Here is a 24,087-nt window from a genome sequence, read left to right as displayed (position 1 = left end):
TCGTATTCGTAAATGTTGAAACTAATGGATTATTAGCGATTTTAGCTTAAGAAGCTACATATTGATTTTATGCCAAGCGGCACGTGTAATTTAAAGATGGCGCCTTTCCTGAGCAGCATTCGTCATGGACCCTAGTCATGAGATGCAGATTACTTAATATAAAACTTCTCCGGAGCATTGTATTTACTTCTATTGTAATACCATACGTTGCATACCTATATAAGGTATTAGTGTGAATTAAAGAAATAATCAAATAACAACGGAAATTTACTTGTTATCATAGCATAGTTAGATTCTCTGGTGACTAATGGCAAGAATCAACAGCTGATCCTCCAATCAGCTGTTGGGTGTCAAACAAAGAACTACCAGCCAGTCTCAGCTGAGCTTCGGCGGTGGTCGGTTGTTTCTAAAACGTGATACGGGAACGCAATTTAATCATCCTCCTAAATCGATTTCACATATAGAATTTGTATTATACAAATACAATTATAGATTCCACAATCTTGGAGGTCCAGAACATCGAAGATCTCGCCTGGAAGAGCTGATACACGCTCTTGCATCCATTTACATTGACGGAGGCTTCCTGACTTGAGAAGGGGAAAATAACTTGGATTTGAATGTAGAATCCACACACAAATCGTTTAAGCAATCATGGGACACCTAGTTGACCAAGTAGAGGTAAGGAAATGTTTTAAAGTTTGCTTAACCGATGTTGTTACCAGGAGAGAAGCAGAGATATAGAAGGTAGCTAGTCACTTGATGGGAGGAAAGAGAGAGAGAGCAAGGGAGCTTGGGAAAGAACTAACTCACTTTTTAGCGTTTGTTTTGCTTGTTTTGGGTAGAATGGCATATATTGTATTTTATAATACTGTGGTGTATTTTTTATTAGCATTGTGCGTTGAACGAATCGATATTGGGGATTGTAGGCGTCCGTCCTCTGTCACCAAGCGGGTTGTAGGCCTATTCCATCCTCTTGCTGTCCTGGGTCCTCTTCACTCTCTTTTGTGACAACGATCGCTCCTCTTCTTTCTTGTTCTTTTGTTTTATCAATTTCTCTGCTCTTGTCTTGTATGTTTCCAGCTTTGGGTGAAGGTTCATTGTACGCATTCGTTGATAATTTGTGTATGTATTTCCATTAGTTTTTTCAGTTCGGTTTTGTTTTTTAAGAGTTGTCAGTTTATGTAATGCTAGTGTTTTAATTTCGAGTTTTTAAAATTTTGTCTCGATTTGTTTGGTATATAATCAGGTGTTCATAATTTCTTGAGCTCATATATTTAATATAGGACGATCTTCTCTCTCTCTCTCTCTCTCTCTCTCTCTCTCTCTCTCTCTCTCTCTCTCTCTCAACGCCGAATCAATGTTGGTAATTACCTTGAAAACACAAGAGAAGGGAAAATATCTTATGAACTTTTCACGAGGAAGCCGGTGTATGCGAGGTGACCTTGTTGCTATGTAAAGCTCTCAAACCTATAGACGGAAACTATGGGAGGAATTTTCCCACGACGAAGACAATGCGAATGCTTAATACTTTTACATGAGGTTTTCAAGTTAATGTATATAGTTATTGATATGTATATGTATACATTTACATCTATATATAAAAGTGGTTTGCCAAAGTGCAATGGTGGGACTAGGAACCTCATCCCATAATATTGTGTGTGTGTATATATATATATATATATATATATATATATATATGTATATATGTATATATATGTATATATGTATATATATATATATATATATATATATATATATATATATATATATTTGTTCCAACACAGAAACTTACCTCGAAACACTTTCTTAGGAGTTACTGGAACCTCCTCTCAATTCAGATTTATCAGGAAGCCAAACGAAAACAAAATCTGTAACATTTTTCAGCTACATCAGTTAGATCTCCAAGCTTTCGGGAATCATCATCTTCATTTTCAGGGGTAAAATCACAAACAAATGAAATAATACACATTAATTTATAAAAATTTACAATGAAATCTGACGGCGAAGAATATGAAACGACGAAAAGGAAACTATAAGAACTGAAATACTCCAAGATAAAAAACTGATATTGATTAATATATATATATATATATATATATATATATATATATATATATATATAATAGTATATATATATATATAATAGTATATATATATATAATAGTATATATATATAATAGTATATATATATATATATATATGTATAATAGTATATGTATATATATATATATATATATAATAGTATATGTATATATATATATATATATATATATATATATATATATATATAATAGTATATGTATATATATATATATATAATAGTATATGTATATATATTTATATATATATATATATATATATATATATATATATATATATATATATAATAGTATATGTATATATATTTATATATATATATATATATATATATATATATATATATATATATATATATATATATATATATATTAAGGATTTTTATTGTATCAAGGCATCGATTGTTCGAAGAGAAAGTCACGTTACCACTTCTTTGTAATGTTATAAAGTAAATTTGATACACCGTAGAGTACGAATTTCTTTGTGCCAGGGTACGAATGCGCATGATTTCGGATTGAGGAGAACGTTCGCTTCTACAGTATATAGTTTTAAGTTATATCTTTACTTAATGTAACATAGGAGACTCGTCTCGTTAAAACACAATATCAGTGTTACTTCTATTAGGGGTCCAACTAATAATGGGTGTTTGTATATTTTTAGTGTTGGTTAAATAGAATTTCGGGGTAACCCCCCATGGAATGTTGGAAAAAGGGAGAGAAAGGTTGAACTGTACGCAAAGGGAACCGGCAACTCTCTCTCTCTCTCTCTCTCTCTCTCTCTCTCTCTCTCTCTCTCTCTCTCTCTCTCTCTCTCTCTCTCTCTCTCTCTCTACATAATGGGGCGCTTTAGTCAGGCAATCTAGTCATCAAGCTCTTTTTTGTTGTAATGAATTAGTTATAGGCACTTTTAATCACTGAATAGCTTTTCTCGCTTAGGTGTATTGATATTATTTGGTGGTATTCGGCTTTTGAATCATATATATAAAAAACAGGACATTGAAATCCTAATTTTATACTAATATGAAAGGATATGAGTTGAATTTACCTCTAGCTAGTCCTTTACTCTGGCGTTTCCGAAATATGTTGGTTAAACTGGACTATATTGTGTGGAACTATCAGACATCCAATATATATATATATATATATATATATATATATATATATATATATATATATATATATATTATATATATATATATATATATATATATATATATATATATATTTATATATATATATATATATATATATATATATATATTTATATATATATATATATATATATATATATATATATATATATATATATATATATATATATATATATATATATATATATATATATATATATATATATATATATATATATATATATATATATATATATATATATATATATATATAGTTAGTTGGTTACAACGTATACTGTATAAAACGTTCCATCATGTAAATTCAAAATATTCCCATTCGTGTAGCAGGTCTAAACGATTCCACAGAGCGAAGTTGTGAAAAAGAAGCTAGTCAATAATTTTTCTTGTTTAACTGGATGCTTCTAGTGCTTCATTTTTGTTTCCTTCTAATCAAGTTGGAGTTAATTCCAATTGAATTTAATCATATTGGATTTGTCCTCTGAATACTTGAAGGAAATAACATTCATAGGCTATTATTAGTATGGAATGCGATCGTCCTAAAAGCTTTTTTTACGGATTCTTTCGGGTATCAGGTTAAGTACGCTCATACATCCAGTACTGCACACACACACACACACACACACACACACACACACACACACACACACACACACACTGTGAACTCGGGCGCAATGAGTGCTCTTTGCATTTGTATGTACTCTTAAGGCTGGAATTGTGCAGGGGAGAAAATGCTTATACGAGAATTTCGACCACTACAATACATCAAACCTGAAAGGTTCAAGGTTTCCTGCGATTTATGTATAAAGTGGGGTAGACACATTACCAACTTACCAGTGCGATTTATTTTTTCCATTTAATGTTGTGCTTCATTTTATGATATTTCATTTTTTCCCCATTTTTTTTCACTCGTGTTGGTATGATGGATGAAGGTGAATGGAATTATCTTTTGAGAATGTAAGCACCTACATTTTTATTTTACTTTACCCTCTCCTTAAACCTCTAATCCCTAATTAACTAGGGCACTAGAAATGTATAGGCAATGGTTTGATATAATAGTATATATAAATAGTGGGGATACCTTAACGTGGTGGAAGGGTTTGCATATTGCCATGATCAGCTAAGCTGTACTAAATATATTATAGTCATGGTCACCCATACTAGGTTGGTTTGCTGTGATCTATCAGACAAAAATCACCCCTCCACCAATTCGAATTGGTCAGCGTGGCGATGAGAACTAAACAACCTCAGACATGAATTGACACGTCTGAGGCCTTTGTCCTATCGTGGACTAGAAACGGCTGCGTGTTGAGTTGACTCGTCTGTGAAGTAAAGATTGAATTTGCTATTTATGAATAGTTTGTGTGATATTGAAGTCTGTCTATTTAAGCTGCCTTCTGAAACTATGGGTGTTCCCGCTTTTGTCGGGCTGTCACCAAGTGGGCTGTCTTTTCCTAGAGGATTTCAACTTTCATTTTTTAAATTATTTAAACAAGTATGTAATGCTGAATGCCCGTAGAGCGTAGGGTCCTCCTGGAATATGAGATCAGAAAAGACAGTCCTTAAAATAGTGTTTCGTGTATAGTACGCCAGTTTATCATTTTTTCAGTGTCGAATTACTAAGCTGATGCACATTACTGAACACTGGGAATAGAAAAATAAACATTACTCAGCAAAAACTGCAAACTTTTAATGCTTGTTTAGAAGTTTTCTCGAATCATTTCATTCCATCAGGAAGCCACACATTTTGAGTATTGTCATCGAGTTCTGGATAAGGCCTTCGTTGTCCTGATGTTTTGGATGTCATGATTCAACTTCTCTTCATTCCACTGAGGACGACTGACTACTCACTTGGGGCTTTTGATGACCTTATGATAACTCAGTGGTCTTCCACTGTCTTGGGTTGTGTTCACTTCCTTGAGGGTATTACTCAGGCACAACGTTCCATCTGTTAACTTATTTCCTTTCCTCACTGAGCTATTTTCCCATGGGCTTATACCATCCTGCTTTTCCAACTAGGGTTATGTCTTGTCCAGTAATAATAATTAACTATATATACAAGAAAAAGTAGTTCTCGAAGGCTACAAACTGTAACAGACAAAGAAAAAAAAAACATGGAAATCGCCGTGTGTTGGGAATAAGGACACATTGCTTCCAAAGATAAACTGGTAGGAAAAGTGGTCTCTGAAAAAAAGTGCATTCCAATAGGCCCTTCTGAATATATGGTTCCCCCCCCCCCCCACTCCCACCTCTTTCCCCTCTCAACGCTTGGGCTCCTCTCGGTAGCGCCCCCAGATACCTGACACTCGCTAGACCTAAATATTAATGGATAAGATTATTCGGAATCGGCGTGGTTAATGCCGACGTTAGTGATACCACGAGGTCCTGCCCGTGGTCTTGCCCAGGAATGTTTATGGTGACAAAAAGGGGTCTCGAGGGAAGTTGTCGTCCCCTGTGACCGGGCCGGACACTTCTCTCGTCTGGAGACACTAGATTATAAAACATAAAACCGGGTCTTGGTTTTCCTTTCGCGGTCTGCCACTCGTTTTATTTTGTTTTTATTGCGCATGATTACGGTTTAGATGGACTGCATCTAGTGAATATTTATTTTACTTCTGGCATTGGTGGTTGGGTACAGTAATAAATATCTGGTTTTGGCTAGAATCACAACTGGTACCTTGTCCCAACATCACCGAGATACGAGGTGAATACTGTATATCTTTGATGCATAATTTAATTCGGTTTGCTTTTTTGGTCTTCATTAGTATACGTACTCACATACTTGTAAACATAATCAACTGCTAATCAATCTAAGCGCATTCAAATAAAACAAATTACATGTGCTCATTGACTTGATCAGTGTTACGTGTAGCCTACCTGCGATGATAATTAGTCCACTGTAGGAGTCACAGTCAGAATAGGATCTCTCTCTCTCTCTCTCTCTCTCTCTCTCTCTCTCTCTCTCTCTCTCTCTCTCTCTCTCTCTCTCTCTCTCTCAACCAAATTGAGTATACGAAAAAAACAAGCTGTGATCCTACATGTGTAGGCCTATGTCACTACTATGAAGGTTTCCTCATTTAATTACGTGTGTTTTAGGCAATGTTTGACCATCCTTTATATTTGTGTAGATATAATCATCCTTCAACTCTGATATTAGATCAATATTATTTTCGTTATTGAAGAGTTAATGTGGCGGTCAGGATTTCTATTAACTTCAGAAAATAAATGTCAGGTGGCTGGTTAGGTTAAGGGCCTGCTGGGCTTTTGTGTTCTCCCCTGACCAGAAAATGAATATAAAGTTTAAACAACCAAAGTCTTGTGCGGATGAGCACAGCAGCGAGATATCCTGTATAGTTTAGATTTCCTTATCGCTTTTACCTATATGATAACTTAACCTTTGAACGATACCGTTAGCGGATATTTATTTTCAAGATTATTGATCTAGTTAGTTGGGAAATCGATTTTTTTTATTTAGACTCGCGATATTTTAAAAAAGGTTTGCATCAACGTTTGGAAATGGTATGCGCTCTGTGAGGTCCTTTTATTTTTCTTCGTGTCACGAACTATGTTCATTTGGATCAGGGCTGTCATGTATTTTATTCCCTCTCTGTGTGTATTATTAAAGAATAAACTACATACAAATTATTACACTGGATAATCTTGCAGTCCCTATATTAATTTTTCTATTAATTATCGATCTATACCGCCAGTTTACACCAATCTCTCGAGTATAACATTGGCATCATATTTAAAAAAAAAAAAAAAAAAACGCAGCTATCTACCGTCGTTGCAGACCAGAAGACGGAGCATTTAACCACAGTTGAATCTCTCTTTAGTTGGTTTGGATAGAGAAGTATCTGTTTCATATTTTAATGAAAGATAGTTATGCTATCGCTACAGTGAAGTAGGTTGGATGGAACCAAATTTATGTTCCTTTGATAGATAATGTTATAAAGGGGTCTCGTTTCATTAGTTTTATTCTTAAACAATTGGATATATATATATATATATATATATATATATATATATATATATATATATATATATATATATACAGTATATATATATATATATATATATATATATATATATGTGTGTGTGTATATATGTGACACTACAACAAATGCTTCTGTTTCTAGTCCTCTGCAGACAAAGCCTTCAGACATGTCAATTCATGTCTGATATTTGGCTAATTTTCATCTCCACGATGGCCAGTACTTACAGTTTTGCCGATCATGGCGATACGCAAACCCTTCGTGGTGAAAGGGTATGCCCGCTCAGATTTTACAGTTAGTGCAGGATATGTTGCTGTAAACCACATATATGTGGCCATTTATTTTTTTTATCTTGCTTCCTGCAAAGAAAAATATTGTTTGCTGTTAATTAAGTTGTCTTTATCAATACCTTTCAGTAAATTTGAGTTTCGAGAATTAGTGTACAGTTTGCTCACCACCACATGGCACCAGTCCTCTGTAAACAGGCTGAATGTATGTAGTTGGTGCTGGCCATAGGGGATTATGATTATTATTGTTACTTGCTAAGCTACCACCCTAGTTGGAAAAGAAGGATAAAAAAAAAGCTTCGCGAGGAAAGGAAATTAGGAAACAGGTGTAATAGTGTGCTGAATGTACCCTCAAGCACGAGATATTTAACACAAGACAGTGGAAATGGAAGACCATGGTACAGAAGCTGTGGCAGTACCCAACACTAGAGAATAGTGATTTGATTTTGGAATTCTAGAAGAGCAGTCTATAGTATCCAGAGCTACTCTCTTCTACTTTTACGTAGTGGGAAGTAGCCACAGAACAAATGCAAATGCCGTAGTTAACCATTTAAATTGAGACGAGTTTTTCGGTTATCTGGCTTTTTCAGGTTTATGAGGAAAGAGGAGAATGTGTAAAGAATAGGCTAGATTATTCGGTGTATGTGTAGGCAAAGGAAATATGACCCTTAACTAGAGAGGGATCCATTACAGTACTATCTGACTGGCGGTAGTATCTCAACGGGTGGCTGGTTCTTGGCCATCCTACTACCTGATAAGAGGGCATATCGTATATTACAAAGGGATTAACAACGTCTCATAAACATACATTTGCTTTAGGATATGGCGTATTAGGAGCCAAGTCATTGGTATTTCCTATGAGTAATGTATAAGGAATGCCACTTTATAGCATTGTGGCAGTAGTCCATTATGATTGACGGACCCGACTATAAATCGGCAGTTAAAGATAAATGTGGCAATGATTGTTGAATTGTCTGGTGCAAGTCCTTGTTAGGTACATCGGGTTAGGTTCAGGAAAGTGTCGAATTTTCTTCATACGGTTCGTTGTTGATCCTTATATATATTTTTTTCTTAAGTATAGTATCATTGACCAGGTCTGTATCCAATACTGGGATATTTATCGTGGTGACAATTAAACTTGGTTTGTTTCGATATACTGCACCGTGTTATACATAAAAAAACTAATCTAAAAGGAAAAGGTGAAAATAAATACTATCAACGACTCTCCTATGGAACTTCATTAATTGCCTAGATACTCGGTGAACTCAAGTGTCTGTAAAGGCTAGCATTTCATTTCATCGGTACAAGTACAGGCGATGAATTTAGTATAGAATGTTAGAAAATTTATTAATGGGCAGCCTATCGTGTTTTAGGGGTTAATAGTCACTGTTGTCAAGTGCTCTGAGGGATGAAAAATATTAGTAATGGTTATAATTTTTTTATTTCTAAATCCACTCGTGCATAAAGCGATACTCGTAGTTGATAAGAGTGAGTTTTTTGTTGAAGTCTACTTCTGCCAGAAGTCGGGATACGCCATCGTCTGAGGTTCGAAGTGTTCTCTTGAGGTGTTGTATGGATATGGTTGCTTCCAAACTCGACAGCCGGCGTTAGCGCAATGTGCTCGGCAGATAAATCACCAGCAAAACTAACCGTGTTGGACAGAGTACTCTGCCTTTAGGAACCCTATAATTTCCCATACTAAGTGACTCTTCTAGGCCATTATTCATTCTCCCCCCCCCCCCCGTGCTTTCCGGCTTTTCGAGACTCGAGAGGGGGTTGGGGCCACGCTGAGTGGATCTTTGAGGGAAATATATCAATATGTCGTTTTGTTTTTGTATCTAGGATGTAGCATACGACTGCACTTCGAGCGAGTGTGACCTTTACATGGAAGGCCACAGGGTCCAATTCCATCTGCTTCCTTCGGTGGTTTATGTTCTTCCTCAACTATGAATGTGGTTGTCTGGTGGTGGATAGGCCTATAGCCTACACTTGCAAGGATGGGACTCGGGGGGAGTATGGTAGACCTTTAAGGGGTATTTTACAGCTGGTTGGTAAGTCTAGACTAGCGGGTTTTGGTGACGACCTGCCGTTAGATCTCTCTCTCTCTCTCTCTCTCTCTCTCTCTCTCTCTCTCTCTCTCTCTCTCTCTCCGGGAATGGATTTCTGTGTAAATAAGCCTATTCTTGCCAGCCTGTTTTGATGGTGGGAATCCGAGAGAGGTCGTTGAAACCTTTCCTCTGACATACTTGGGATGAAGCAAGAGAAACGATTTATCGACGAAGGAAGAGCTGCTCTCCCCTGGAGAGCGATGCAGGGGCGCCTACAGTAGATTATGTGTCCTCTTTTGTCCATTGGAATATGGAGATTTGCCGGTCTAAGCAGAAATACGGGTCCTATTTGTTTGCCATGAAAGGACTATTTTCTTTGTCTGGTCGGCCATTGATTAGAACCGCACTGGACACTAACAATAGTCCTTTTGTATATATAATTCGCATCAAAGGTTTTCTGTTATTTTTTTTTCCAGTAGCAGGTGTCCTGGCGTAGCGATTATCTAAATTTAGGTGTTTTCATATTTCAAGGTAGTCGTAGGTGGGGATTTTAGTCAAGCTGGTTCGTTCACATTTTCTCTACAAACGTCGACCAATTCGGAACTATTTTCAATTTTGTGATTACGAGAACCGTTTTTTTTTATTTACCACATAATATTGCATACTCTTAATGAAGATTTTCTTATTAGAAGTAAAACACACACACGATGCATATGTATATATATATATATATATATATATATATATATATATATATATATATATATATATATATATATATACGTGTTTTACTTCTAATTAAAAATCTTGATATTTATATATATATATATATATATATGTATATATATATGTATATATATATATATATATATATATATGTATATATATGTATATATATGTATATGTATATATATATATATATATATATATATATATATATATATATATGTGTGTGTGTGTGTGTGTGTGTATGTATGTATGTATGTATTCAAATTGCCTGTAATATTATGTAAGATGGATTATTTTCTTAATATATTTTTGCTCTTAATTTCCAATATATCTAACATCCTCTAAAAGGCAATTCTGGTTATAGTTTGTTTTAAAACTGACTTTGTCATTGTTATTTCTAGATTCTACTGTATTTCCTATGAATATAGACGAATTTAATTCCTACTTAATTGATAAATGCTTAAAATTCTGGAATCTAAGTGGATTCGGCGGTTGGTTTTCCTTCTTAAAAGAAAAAAAAAAAAGTATTTAAGGTGTGGAGCTCCCTGAAGCAGAACGCTGGAGAACTTATCTATTGGTTAAGGGATTTGTGTCATAGGTTCCGCTTGACTGCGAAATTTACACAGAAAAAAAAAGTTTTTCAGAGATAGGCTTATCCGTCCTTAACCCTTTTTCACAAAACCCATCCCTTTACCCCCATGGACGTACCGGTACGTCCTTGCAAAAAAAAATGCGGTAATTTTTTTTTCATATTTTTGGTAATTTTTTGAGAAAATTCAGGCATTTTCCAAGAGAATGAGACCAATCTGACCTCTCTATGACAAAAATTAAGGCTGTTAGAGAAATTTAAAAAAAAAAAAATATACTGCAAAATGTGCTGGGAAAAAAATAATCCCCTGGGGGTTAAGGGTTGGAAATTTCCAAAGAACCTGGGAGTAAAAGGGTTAACTCCTAATTCTGATTGAAAAAAAAAAATGTTTTCGGTTGTGGTGTCTTATTGGAAACATCTGTCTGACGTTGTGTCTGACTGGAGTTCAAGTCCCGCTTATGCTCTATGGTTTCTTGTAATGTCTGCTACGCAACCTCACCATTATTGTGAGCTAAGGATGTGGGGGTGTTTGGGTTGCTTATAGGTCTACCAGCCGAGTCATCAATAGCCGTTGCCTGGCCCTCCCTGGTCCTTGGGGGCAGGGTTTAGCTTTGGCGTTTATAATATGTATATATGGTGTGTTAGTCTATGGCATTGCCCAGCTAACTAGGGCAATGTCACTGTCCCTTGCCTCCCTTTTAAACCTTTACTGTATGGTTGTTACAATGTTCCTTGCGTAAAACAAATTGTCGGTGATCAAAACTACATCAAATATGGTGTGTGTGTGAGGGGGGGGGGGGTTTGCAGAGTTGTATATTCTACGCATGTTCTGGTGTTTACTGTCCTCTTGGTAAATTTAGAATCTTGGCAGGTACGCATTGGTAAATATTTTTAGTAGACTTGCTGACAAGAAAATGCTGCTTTCAGTTCTACACTCAAGTGAGAGAAATGATATAGTATGGTTGAACCAATTTCCTGAAAGTAAGTATCTCAGTAGTATCTTTTATATATTTTTATTACTATTAACATTAGCATCAATATTGTCTGATTGTTTGAATGTAACCGAAATAAGACCACAATCACGATGTTATATGTGGCCGTGATTAACTAAACTAATATATATATATCCTGTTATCTATCAATTGATGAATGTTAGGAATAAACCAGAAAAAGAAAATGAGTACCCGTACGTGCTTCAGTCCATCTTAAAGGAAAGTAATTTGAAATTGAGGCCGTGACATTGCTCAAGGTTAGGATGGTTAACCTTTTTTTGCAGTGAGACTCGTAGATTCATGCCGAGAGGCGGTACGTAAATGAATTAATAAGTCACATTTATGGCCTTTAATTATCATGTTTAGCGTGTAGCACCTGTTCAGAATTGAAAGCCGTTTTTAAAGTCGTGTGTTTAGAAGTAAATTAGGACAAGTTGTGACGACTTATTGATATTCAGAAGTATGAGATTATCATGATCGTAGGCCAAGCCATTGCCTTGCCAAGAAAGCTTTTAAAAAAAAAATCTAAAGATAAAAGGAGACTTTAAAGTTTTGCGGGCAGATAATGTTCAGTATATACGTAGGTTACACATTGGCAGCAATGCAGGTCAGAAGAATTTCCTACTCTTGCGTAATATTTGGAATCGTGCGCAGTCTATAATGTTAAAATTTTAACATAAACAGGGGAAATATCTATTGCTAGATCAATTATGCATTACCTGAAATAAACGGTGTGAGTAATTATGACGCAGCTAGAGGTAATTCATTGCCAAATCTTAAAGTTGGCAGATAAATTTAGTCGTCGAGTGATGAAGTGAATATCCCATACCGGGATATTTTTGTTGGCATTGTTCTAAGGCAACCCCCGTTTGTTACTCGAGATTCTATTTGTTTTACATGCCAGCGTCAGATGATTTATATTTCATTTCGATGTAGATGTTGAGATAGTTGAAGTTGATGGCTTCTAGTATGTACACGAGATAGGTAAAATGAAAGTTAAATTATCTACCACCTGGGTCATTTGGTAAGAATCATGCTTTTTTATCCTAGGAATATGAGGTACCGCTTCAGTAAATATTTCTTTTTTAAATAACCAACATGCTTAGAGTTCGGTGCCAGTTGGACTGAGTACACTTTTTTTCCCCCTAATGTAAACAACTTGTTTACGCTTCATTGTCCGCGGAAATAAACACGGTGTTTACACTAGAGTCAGTTGAAGCAATTTCAGCGTTTTGCAATTGTGGGTTATTTATATCAATTTCACTGAAATGGGGTTTTAGGGTCTTGTTTTCGTAAATCAAGAGGCTTTGTTTGCATCGCTGTTTACATGTGGGATAATGGTTTGGAATGTTGATAAGATGGGTAACCAAATCAGGTTTAAATGTTATCACTGAGATTATACACACACACAATATATAATTATATGCGGTGTGTATATATATATATATATATATAAACTCCTTAGGCAAAGACTTTCTCTTAGACAATTTTCATTAAATGTCAAAGCACTTGTGGTATCAGCTGTTTTAAGAAAACTCTTTTCTTTCTTTTTTCTGTTCGTTTTCTTGTCTTCTGTCGTAGTATTTTGAAGGATAAGACGAAACTGCTCCATTTATTCAGCTCATTTCAACAGCTGTTTCAGCCAAAAAATAATCTCTGTCGTCAGTGCGTGCGTACTTACAATGGACTCATTATCCTTACAGAGTGGCAGTGCATTCATATAAATGAAAGTTAAAAGAAATCATATATGTGTGTGTATACATATATATGCATTCAAATAAGCCATATATATATATATTTATTTATTTTTTTATATATTAATGTCTGGATTCTCTTAACGACCTCGGGATCAGAGCCCCAGGCGAAATCACACAAGGTCGTTAAGAGAATCCAGACATTAATGTATCAAAAAAAAAAAAATATATATATATATATGGCTTATTTGAATATGAAAAACACGTTTAAATGTGCAAAATTTATCATATATATGCATATGTATATATGTGTGTGTGTATATATATATATATATATATATATATATATATATATATATATATATATATATATATATAACCATATATAACTTACATATTCAAGTTCTGTAAATGTCATTATTATTATTAATTGAAATATAGTTATAAGTCTATAGACATTTTCCCATAAAGTTTCAGGAGAAAGTATGTTGTTTATACAGTACTTAAGTAAAGGTAACCAGCAAATAAATTGTTTATTTTTTATTTTTACATGGTTTTAGATACGATAACTATCTGCGTACTTATTTGGTTGAGAATTTGTATGATTAATGAAAATTTGTTTTCTATTTACTTGTGTGCGTTTCAGTATTTTATTCAAGTACAGTGTTAAGTTTAGCTTTTAGATATTGCAAATTACTGTATTTTGATGCCATTTCATGTGTTATAATTACATGCAATGATGTTGCGTGGATGGAAAAGTTAAAACAAAACCAATTATTTACTCGAAAACAAATTATTTGGCTTTTTTTTTAATATGTATATGTGTGTATATGTATGTTCACACACACACACACACACACATATATATATATATATATATATATATATATATATATATATATTGAAATTTTGATTTTGCTATTGCATAATATTTTACTTCTCAACTTGGAAAACACGTTGGAAATTTGAGTGTCCCTGCTGTAGACTGGAAGTATTCCTTACTTCGTCGTTTTTAACGGAATAGATTAACATGCTAAAACAAAAATGTTATCTAAGACACTCATACAAAGAGCATGGCAAATAGCCCTGCATAAACCCAACTTGATAGTTTCCTACTTAGTTGACGTGAACGCCATCCCTTTCCTAGTGGATGCAAGATGCAAGATGCAAGATTCCGGGACCTGTGTTAGCAAACTCCTTGTTGACCCAGTTAGATTAAGTTGCAGTTTTGCTGACACAACCAGTTCATAATGGCTACGGTTTTTATTGGAATGTCGTATTTGAGGAAATGAGGTCCTACACGTTCAGTGTTTAAATTCGCCTTAAATCGGCTATTTTATTATGTGGACCCTTAGTTGAATTATTCATATTGTAGTTATCGAAGGTCATTCAAATGAAAGCTCAGGTTCGGAGAAGTTTTCGTTCTGGAAAAAAACGTGAAGATAACAGGGGATTTTGTTGGAAAGTTCTAATTTTTTAGGGTCGTTTAGTGGAATTTTCTACCACCTGAATCTTCTGTTTAACTCTTTGTTTTTACAAGGGAATTTCTTTTGATTTACTAACTTTACCATTTTACTTTAAGGACTGCTTTCCTGGTCTTATCACACATGTGATAAGGACTTTTCCTGGCCCTATCACACATGTGATAAGGACTTTTCCTGGCCCTATCACACATGTGATAAGGACTTTTCCTGGCCCTATCACACATGTGATAAGGACTTTTCCTGGCCCTATCACACATGAGATAAGGACTTTTCCTGGCCCTATCACACATGTGATAAGGACTTTTCCTGGCCCTATCACACATGTGATAAGGACTTTTCCTGGCCCTATCACACATGTGATAAGGACTTTTCCTGGCCCTATCACACATGTGATAAGGACTTTTCCTGGCCCTATCACACATGTGATAAGGACTTTTCCTGGCCCTATCACACATGTGATAAGGACTTTTCCTGGCCCTATCACACATGTGATAAGGACTTTTCCTGGCCCTATCACACATGAGATAAGGACTTTTCCTGGTCCTATCACACTTAAGGACTTCTCCTGGTCCTATCACACATGGGATAAGGACTGCTTCCTTGTCCTATCACACATGGGATAAGGACTCCTTTCCTTGTCCTATCACATTGGAAACCCTACGCGCCCCAGGACCTACAAGATCAGTTTATTGTTTACACTCTTAGCTGTTTGGCGAATTGCGTTTTTATCTTCTAATCCACGTCATCGAAGCGCTTAGAAAACAAGAAAGTCTCCAGCTTCTTGAAAGCCTTAATATCTAGTCTTTCTGATATTCAGTGGCAGCTTGTATAGTTTTAGGATCGTGTATTTGAAAGCTCTAGAACCTACAGTAGACATACATCTTGGTTCCAATAATTTGAAACCTGTAAGTATTCTCTTGTTTACATGATCCGTTGGCTGCATGGCGTTTATCAATTCTCTTAGATATTTTGGACGTCCGGTTCTGATAACTTGATGGGTTATTACTCGATCTTATACTATATGCTGGCTTTAAATAGGCAGCCAGTGTAATTCAATTACTCTTAAAATAAAGCTTGTATACATTTTTTACCCCAAACTCTTTTTGTTTAGCATACACATTTATCTTTAACTCTACTCTTAATGTTCTTAAGTTTTAATAATAACTTTCTTCCATGTTATACACAATTTTTTGCTACTGATTGGCTGTTCGTATAACTTCATTATTATTATTATTATTATTATTATTATTATTATTATTAGCTTAGATACAACCCTAGTTGGAAAAGTGTCTTGTTTTGTCACATTTTGAATAACAAATAAGGTAATCAGATCGGTTTCACTAGATATAAATCTATTTTTTATGCAATGAAAAATGAACATTGTTCATCCGACGTATTTTAACATGTTACGTAATACCACCTCATGGTTAAAGATTTAAGTAGTCAATAATTCTCACTTCGATTGCTAGACTTGATACTGCTTGTTATTCAAGCATGTCTTTTCCATGATGACCTGCCCCTCTCGTATACCAATTTTAAAATGTACTTGCGAGTCTCAGCTCCGTGTAGCCTAGTTCTTTCTTAATCTTATTTCGCAACTGCATTTCATTTCTGTTCATTTTGTTTCTTGTTTTTCTAGTATTCTGGTGTTGTTTGACTTTTCAGTATTTTGTTATTGTTTTTCTTCTCCGTATTCTGTTATTTTTCTCTTTCTTTTCAGTATTATTGTTTTTATGTCTTTTCAGTAATTATGTGTTTAAAAGTTAAGATCCTCTAAATACTGAAGTGTAATAATGTATTTATGCGTCTTAAGTTTATCAGATGTAGTTAGTTTCTTGTTCGTCTTTCACTTATATGTCCCATCATATCCTTTACTACTACTACTACTCTAGTTAGAAAATCAGGATACTGTAAGCCCAAGAGCTTCAACAGGAAAGCATATCCCTGTGAGGAAAGGAAACATGAAATGAATAAAATACAAGAGAAGCAATGAACAACTAAAATAAGATTTTTAAGAAAATTAACATTAAAATTGAACTTTCACATGTAAACAATAAAAACTTCGTATTATCATCCAATTGGTTTTGATATAGTACCTGATAACTTTTGTGAAATATATATATTTTTTTACCATAATTCTAATCTCTTCAAAGGACCTGTGTGGTTGTAAAGGGTGTTAAGAGTATTACTTGTCGTTGTCATATGTCAATTGGGTTAGATTCTAAGATAATGGATATTTATTTTGTTTTGCCCGAATATTTTCAGCGTAAGAATGGTAACATTTCTTCAGTATAATTCTGTCCATCCGATATTTATTTCTGGACTATAGTTCTGTACACCTGATATTTATTCAATCAGTATAATTCTGTACATCTGATATTTATTCCTTCGGTATAATTCTGTACAGCTGATATTTGTTCCTTCAGTAAAGGTCTGGTCAGCTGATATTCATTCTTTCAGTATAGTTTTTTACCGCTGATATTTGTTCCTTCAGCATAGGTGTGTACAGGTATTTATTCCTTCGTTATAGGTCTGTACACCTTTTAGTCTTTCTTACTACCATTGCTGAGGGCATTCCTCCTCACTGTCATGTTCCTTGTTGACAACTAGAAGTTTTTCCAATCAAAACTTTCCTCCTCCTTCGCAAGCAAAACTTCCTAAACGACCCTCTCCTGCGTTTCCCGAGGTCTAGTTCATTCTTTCCTTAACGACTCTCTCGTGTTCTCCCTCGTCCCGACGTGACACCAGACATGTCTAGAATTCTTCTTCATGTCACCCAAGTGCTTCTCATATCGGACTGTCAGGGGGATGCGGTCAAGGTGATTTTCCGGTGCCTCTTGTGATGTGTGTATTTTGTATTGCGTTTTAACTTGCCTCTTATTTTAGAATAAGATTCTGCTGCGAGTTATGGGTAGAACGTCCATGAACAAATGCACGTTCTCCTGTTTCAGATGTAATTTATTAATATATTTATTGGTTAAAAAAATGCTTGGCTTTGCACGCCCTCTCTGATGAGTCATGCGTGCTTGTGTGTGTGTAAATTTTAACAGGTCCTATGTAATTACAGTAATGTATTATTAGTTACATTCTCACGAAATAACTCATTATATTCTCGTCCGTATGAAAAAGCTTTGGCACTGTGAAGAAACCCCATCCTTTTTTTTTTTTTTTTTTCAATAAGGTCCATGTTACAAGTAGCCATAAATACAATTTTGGTAACTCCTGTGACATGTAATTCTTATTATTCAAAAGGTGAATAATAATGCACGTGGAGGAAGCCTGAAAAGGGCATTACCTTGGCCTTAAGGAGCTTCCAAAGAACAGGGTATCTATGAAAGAAAAAAATAAAAAGATGAAAGGACACCTAAAGTACTAAGGAAGATATTACTAATAGTATAAAGTGATATTGAGAGAGAGAGAGAGAGAGAGAGAGAGAGAGAGAGAGAGAGAGAGAGAGAGAGAGAGAGAGAGAGAGAGAGAGAGAGAGAGAGATTGTTGAAATGTGGATTGCTTTACAAGAAAACAGGAAATTAAAGAATCACTAGGGAAAAAAAGTCGGTTGGTTGCTGTGGCCTGATTGGTAACGTCTCTGCCCGGTGTTTGCCAGTCGGGGGTTCGAGTCCCGCTCAAACTCGTTAGTGCCATTAGTGTCTGCAACCTTACCATCCTTGTAAGCTTAGGTTGGGGGGTTTGGGGGAGCCTATAGGTCTATCTGCTGAGTCATCAGCAGCCACTGCCTGGCCCTCCCTGGTCCTAGCTTGGGTGGAGAGGAGGCTTGGGCACTTATCATATAATATATGGTCAGTCTCTAGGGCATTGTCCTGATTGCTAGGGCAATGTCACTGTCCCTTGCCTCTGCCATTCATGAGCGACCTTTAAACCTTAATGACTCCTTTTTGATTTGCCTTTTTAAAATAAAATTGGGACCCACGTTGGGAACCAATGTATTGTGACCGAAAAGTGGAATTAAGCAAAGGACTACATACATCCTTTTATCTGATCCCCGTCGACAGAAAAGCTGGGATAGCAAAGGGCAACGTGCTCTCTCTCTCTCTCTCTCTCTCTCTCTCTCTCTCTCTCTCTCTCTCTCTCTCTCTCTCTCTCTCTCTCTCTCTCTCTCTCTCTCTCTCATGAAAGAAAAGTTTGTTAAATATGATTTAGCTTTTCGGTTAAAGAACATAAAGAACAGATGAAGAATTTGAATGAAATGTGATATCTGGCTACTGAATACTGGTAAATACAAGCTAGGGTTAGAAATGCCATTGTTTGTTCGTGTATGTGTGGTGGTGTCCTGCCTGCCTGTGAGTCACAGGGAAGTGAGTGAATCATGCTTTATCAGCTCTCTCTCTCTCTCTCTCTCTCTCTCTCTCTCTCTCTCTCTCTCTCTCTCTCTCTCTCTCCACCTTCATGAACCTTTTTATATCTTTAATTAGAGATATATATTTTAAATAGATCATTACACAAATTAAGAAAATTCATATCTTTATAATTGGAAAGTAGGCTACATACTATACATTAATCATTTTTATTTCATTCAAGTAATTAACATTTCATGCTTTATTAGTCTCTCTCTCTCTCTCTCTCTCTCTCTCTCTCTCTCTCTCTCTCTCTCTCTCTCTCTCTCTCTCTTTGGGAAATCTGCTGGCGTGGACAGAAACTGCTGGCCACACAGATTTGAAACATGCGCCGTGCGCAGATTTACATAGCAGCATTGGAAAGGCGAGGCTGTTATAATAGGCTCTTTCGCAATCCCTTGTAGAATCGGTGTCGGATGGCGAATTGTTAACGTTTGATCGTTGCATTTGCTAATTCTTCTCATGTGTCGATTTCATGGTCCCAGACTCCCAGTGGTGTTTATGTTGTCCATTGGTATTCTGGTCCTCGTGGTCTTTCTCTTTCTCTTTGTCTCGCTAGCAACAGTGCGAGTTCGTTAGTGTGATGGTTTGTAGATGATATAAATAGAATCCAATCGAATGGGCCGTCATAAAGAGCGCCTATATAAGTATTTAATTTGATGGTAGGTTGGCCAGGGCACCAGTCACCTGTTGAGATACTACCGCTAGAGAGTTATGGGGTAATTTTATTGGCCAGACAGTACTACATTGGATCCATCTGTGGTTATGGTTCACTTTGCCTACACATTCACCGAATAGTCTGGCCTATTCTTTACAGATTTTTCTGTCCTCATACACCTGACAACACTGAGATTGCCAAACAATTCTTCTTAACCCAAGGGGTTAACTCACTGTAATTGATTATTGTTCAGTGGCTACATTTCCTCTTGGCAAGGGTAGAAGAGACTCCTTAGCTATGGTAAGCAGCTCTTCTAGGAGGAGAACATTCCAAAATCAAATGATTGTTCTCTAGTCTTGGGTAGTGCCATACCCTCTCTGTACTATGGTCTTCCAGTGTCTTGGGTTTGAGTTCTCTTGCTTGAGGGTACACGCAGGCACACTATTATATCTAATTTCTCCTCTTGTTTTGTTAACATTTTTATAGTGTATATAGGAAATATTTATTTTAATGTTTCTGTTCTTAAAATATTTTATTTTTCCCTTGTTTTCTTTCCTTATTGGGCTATTTTCCCTGTTGGGGCCCCTGGGCTTATAGCATCTTGCTTTTCCTACTTGGGTTGTAGCTTAGCAAACAATAATAATAATAATATTTATAATAATAATAATTTAAAACAATTCAAAATTTAGAATTGATAAATGAGAAATATTTCGTTCAAGAAGAAACTGAAGACTGACTTGTTCTCTTGAGTGTTTCGATAATGTGGCTTTGACAACAAGCACCATTTCTGCAGTGTGACATGCAAAATACATAAGAATGTATATGATATATGATAAACTGATTTCTTCGATCCTGTAGAGAGTAGGGTTCCCTTACGTGATAGTCCAAGGAAAGCAGTCCATAAAGTAAAAGTAAAGTATATTGTTTATAATCTTCAAAGTACTGCTTTCCAGTTGACCGTCATGAGGGTAACAACGTGAGTTTGCTCTTTAGTTAACATTTCGGTGTTACTTTGTGTTAGATTTTGTTTGATTGATTTTGCCCATATTAAAGTTAGACAAATTTTTTCTTAAAGGAATAAATCAGAAAGGCAGTGTTTTACCTCCGCCAACCAAGTCGGAAGGAACTTATGTTTTCGCCACTGTTTGTGTGTGTGAATCACTTCCTATGCCACAATTTTAATCGTAGAATAATGAAACTAGCAAGGATTAGCTGTTACGAAAAAAAGCTGGAAAATTAAATTTGGAAGGTCAGTGTCAAAGTTGAAAGTCACGGTCAAGAGAAATTTCCAATTTACGTAATCAGTCATAAGTTCGGACATCCTTGTCACAGACTTCAAACTTGGTTCATATTTGAGTGTATGAAAATCCACGCCAATTAATATATATTTTAAGGTCAGGGTCGGGAAATTAGCTGCCGCGGCGGAGGTCTGCGCTCTACCGAGTGCCCTTCTAGTTCATTATACAGTAGGCGGTGGCCACCTCCCTAGTATCAAGTGTTAGGTGGATTTTATCAATTTAAAGTTGCCTCCGTGGCAGGGAAGTGAAGTTTTCCAAACATCGCGCGACGGTGGAAATTGCCAAGCGACGCTAACAGGAAATTCTGCAATCGGTTCTTATCGTTAATTTGCGCTTTCAGAACTCTGGGGAAATTTACAAAATTCACTTTAGAATTTGTTAAGGAAAAATGTGTTTTCCAGATCTTGTATTTAAAATGTTTGAATATTATTTATTATATACTTACTATGAATATGTTAACATACTAGAATATATTAATATATTTACTAGGAATGTGTTAATATACTTATGAAGATGATGTATATGTTAATATACTTACTAAGATTATGATAATATACTTACTGAGAATGTATATATACATCCTAAGAATCTTATTATACTTACTAAGAATATGTTAATATACTTAATAAGAATGTTAATATACTTAATAAGAATGTTAATATACTTACTAAGAATATGTTAATATACTTACTAAGAATATGTTAATATACTTACTAAGAATATGTTAATATACTTACTAAGAATGTTAATATACCTACTAAGAATATGTTAATATACTTACTAAGAATATGTTAATATACATACTAAGAATGTTAATATACCTACTAAGAATATGTTAATATACTTACTAAGAATATGTTCATATACTTACTAAGAATGTTAATATACTTACTAAGAATGTTCATATACTTCATAAGAATGTTAATATACTTAATAAGAATATGTTAATATACTTCCTAAGAATATGTTAATATACTTATTAAGGATGTTTTGATTTGGGATCCGTTTGTTTTACAAACTCCATTATTCAAACAAAAGCTCAGTAATACTAGTTCAGACACCACTCGCCCTGTGTGGACAGCGGTTTGCTTCGCCTATGTCTTGTTTCGACACGTTTGAACAACAACAGGCTGTGTCCATACTCCGAATGATTTCTTATCTTATGAGTCATTTATAACTTGTGTCGGTCGGTTATGAAATTTAAAACCTAACGACACAGGTTTCCAAATAACATAGCAAACACTTAAAAATTTAAACTGTTTGCTATGTTATTTGGAAACTTGCATTGAACTTTCTGCCTTTGTGATTCATATAATTATCCTGTCATGTTCTTCAATTCTTATGATGTAGGAAATTAGTTATTTAGTAGGCATTATTAAGATATTATGAGATCATAATTTTTTCTAGTCTAGAAATTAAATGTCTTTTTTTTCTTGCGTCATTCGTATTTTTTAACATGATACTGTGAGGGCCATTTATTATTATTATTATTATTATTGTTATTATTATTATTATTATTATTATTACTTGCTACGCTACAACCCAAATTGGAAAAGCTGGATGTTATAAACCCAAGGGCTCCAACAGGGAAAACAGCCCCTTGAGGAAATGAAATAAATAAACTACAAGAGAAGTAATAAACAATTAAATAAAACTAACAATCAGATAAATTTCACATATAAACTAGTGTTATTTGAATGCATGGTACAGTCAAAAGCAAAAGTCCTGTCGTCTCCGGTCCCCCTCTGTCACCCCCAATATTTATAGATTCCAGAATTTCAGGTGTAGAAGAGTTTGGTTGTTAGGGGGAGACCGACGGTGGCCCGGGGAAGTACTTGTTAGAGCTGTGAGGGGTGTGATGGTAGGGGAACCACGAAAAATTATGGAAGAACGTAAACTCAGTATAATTTCTCCAGATCTTAGTTCTATCATTATAATGATTCTAACTTGTAATTATATGATATATTTGTTGTGTGTTATTTTTTATTTTATTTTTTTTTGCTATGCCATTCTCACGAACAACTTGTTGACAAAAAGAATCGATATTTAGTTTGGAAATATATTATGACCCGACTGAAAAATCTTTCATATACACAAGCTAGGAGTCCTCTCTCTCTCTCTCTCTCTCTCTCTCTCTCTCCCATATATATATATATATATATATATGCGTAAAAATCACAGGGAAACGTGATGCTCAGATGCAGAAGAATCACAGGGAAAATAAAAATATGAAATATAAGATTAAGTCCTGACTAGTTTCGTGATACTTCTTCAGAGGACTGATTTATTGAGAGAGGTTTCTTTACATTTTATAGGGACAGTAAACGGACGAACATACATATAGAGACTTATATAACAATGACGCTCCCATACCAGCTACCTGAGCTGGTATGTTTACGTATGTTCGTACGTTACGTTTACTTTCCCTATAAAATGTAAAGAAACCTCTCAATAAATCAGTCCTCTGAAGAAGTATCACGTGTATATATATATATATATATATATATATATATATATATATATATATATATATATATATACACACACTGATTTTTAAAGGAAATTTCACGCAATTTCATTTCCAAATTTTACATAACCTACCCATTATCGTTTTTTTTTTTCAATCTTTCATTTAACTCAAATTCTAAAGATCCTTTATTAGAGATCATAGTCCTAAATATCTAAATTATTCCACCTTATTAATCCTCTCTCAT

General features: G+C 35.0%; 1 protein-coding gene across 1 annotated transcript in view; it reads left to right on the top strand.

Annotated features, from left to right (window-relative positions):
- Positions 1–365: 365 nt before the first annotated feature.
- The window catches only part of Sesn (Sestrin), a 134,810-nt gene continuing 111,088 nt past the window's right edge, over positions 366–24,087 (top strand). The window contains exon 1 of the mRNA XM_068352114.1: positions 366–678. Coding sequence (XP_068208215.1) covers positions 652–678 — 27 coding nt within the window. The 5' untranslated portion in view covers positions 366–651. The remainder of the gene's footprint in view (positions 679–24,087) is intronic.

This window comes from Palaemon carinicauda, chromosome 28, assembly GCF_036898095.1.
Source record: "Palaemon carinicauda isolate YSFRI2023 chromosome 28, ASM3689809v2, whole genome shotgun sequence".
NCBI lineage: Eukaryota > Metazoa > Arthropoda > Malacostraca > Decapoda > Palaemonidae > Palaemon > Palaemon carinicauda.
This window is presented reverse-complemented; position numbering and strand designations above follow the sequence as displayed.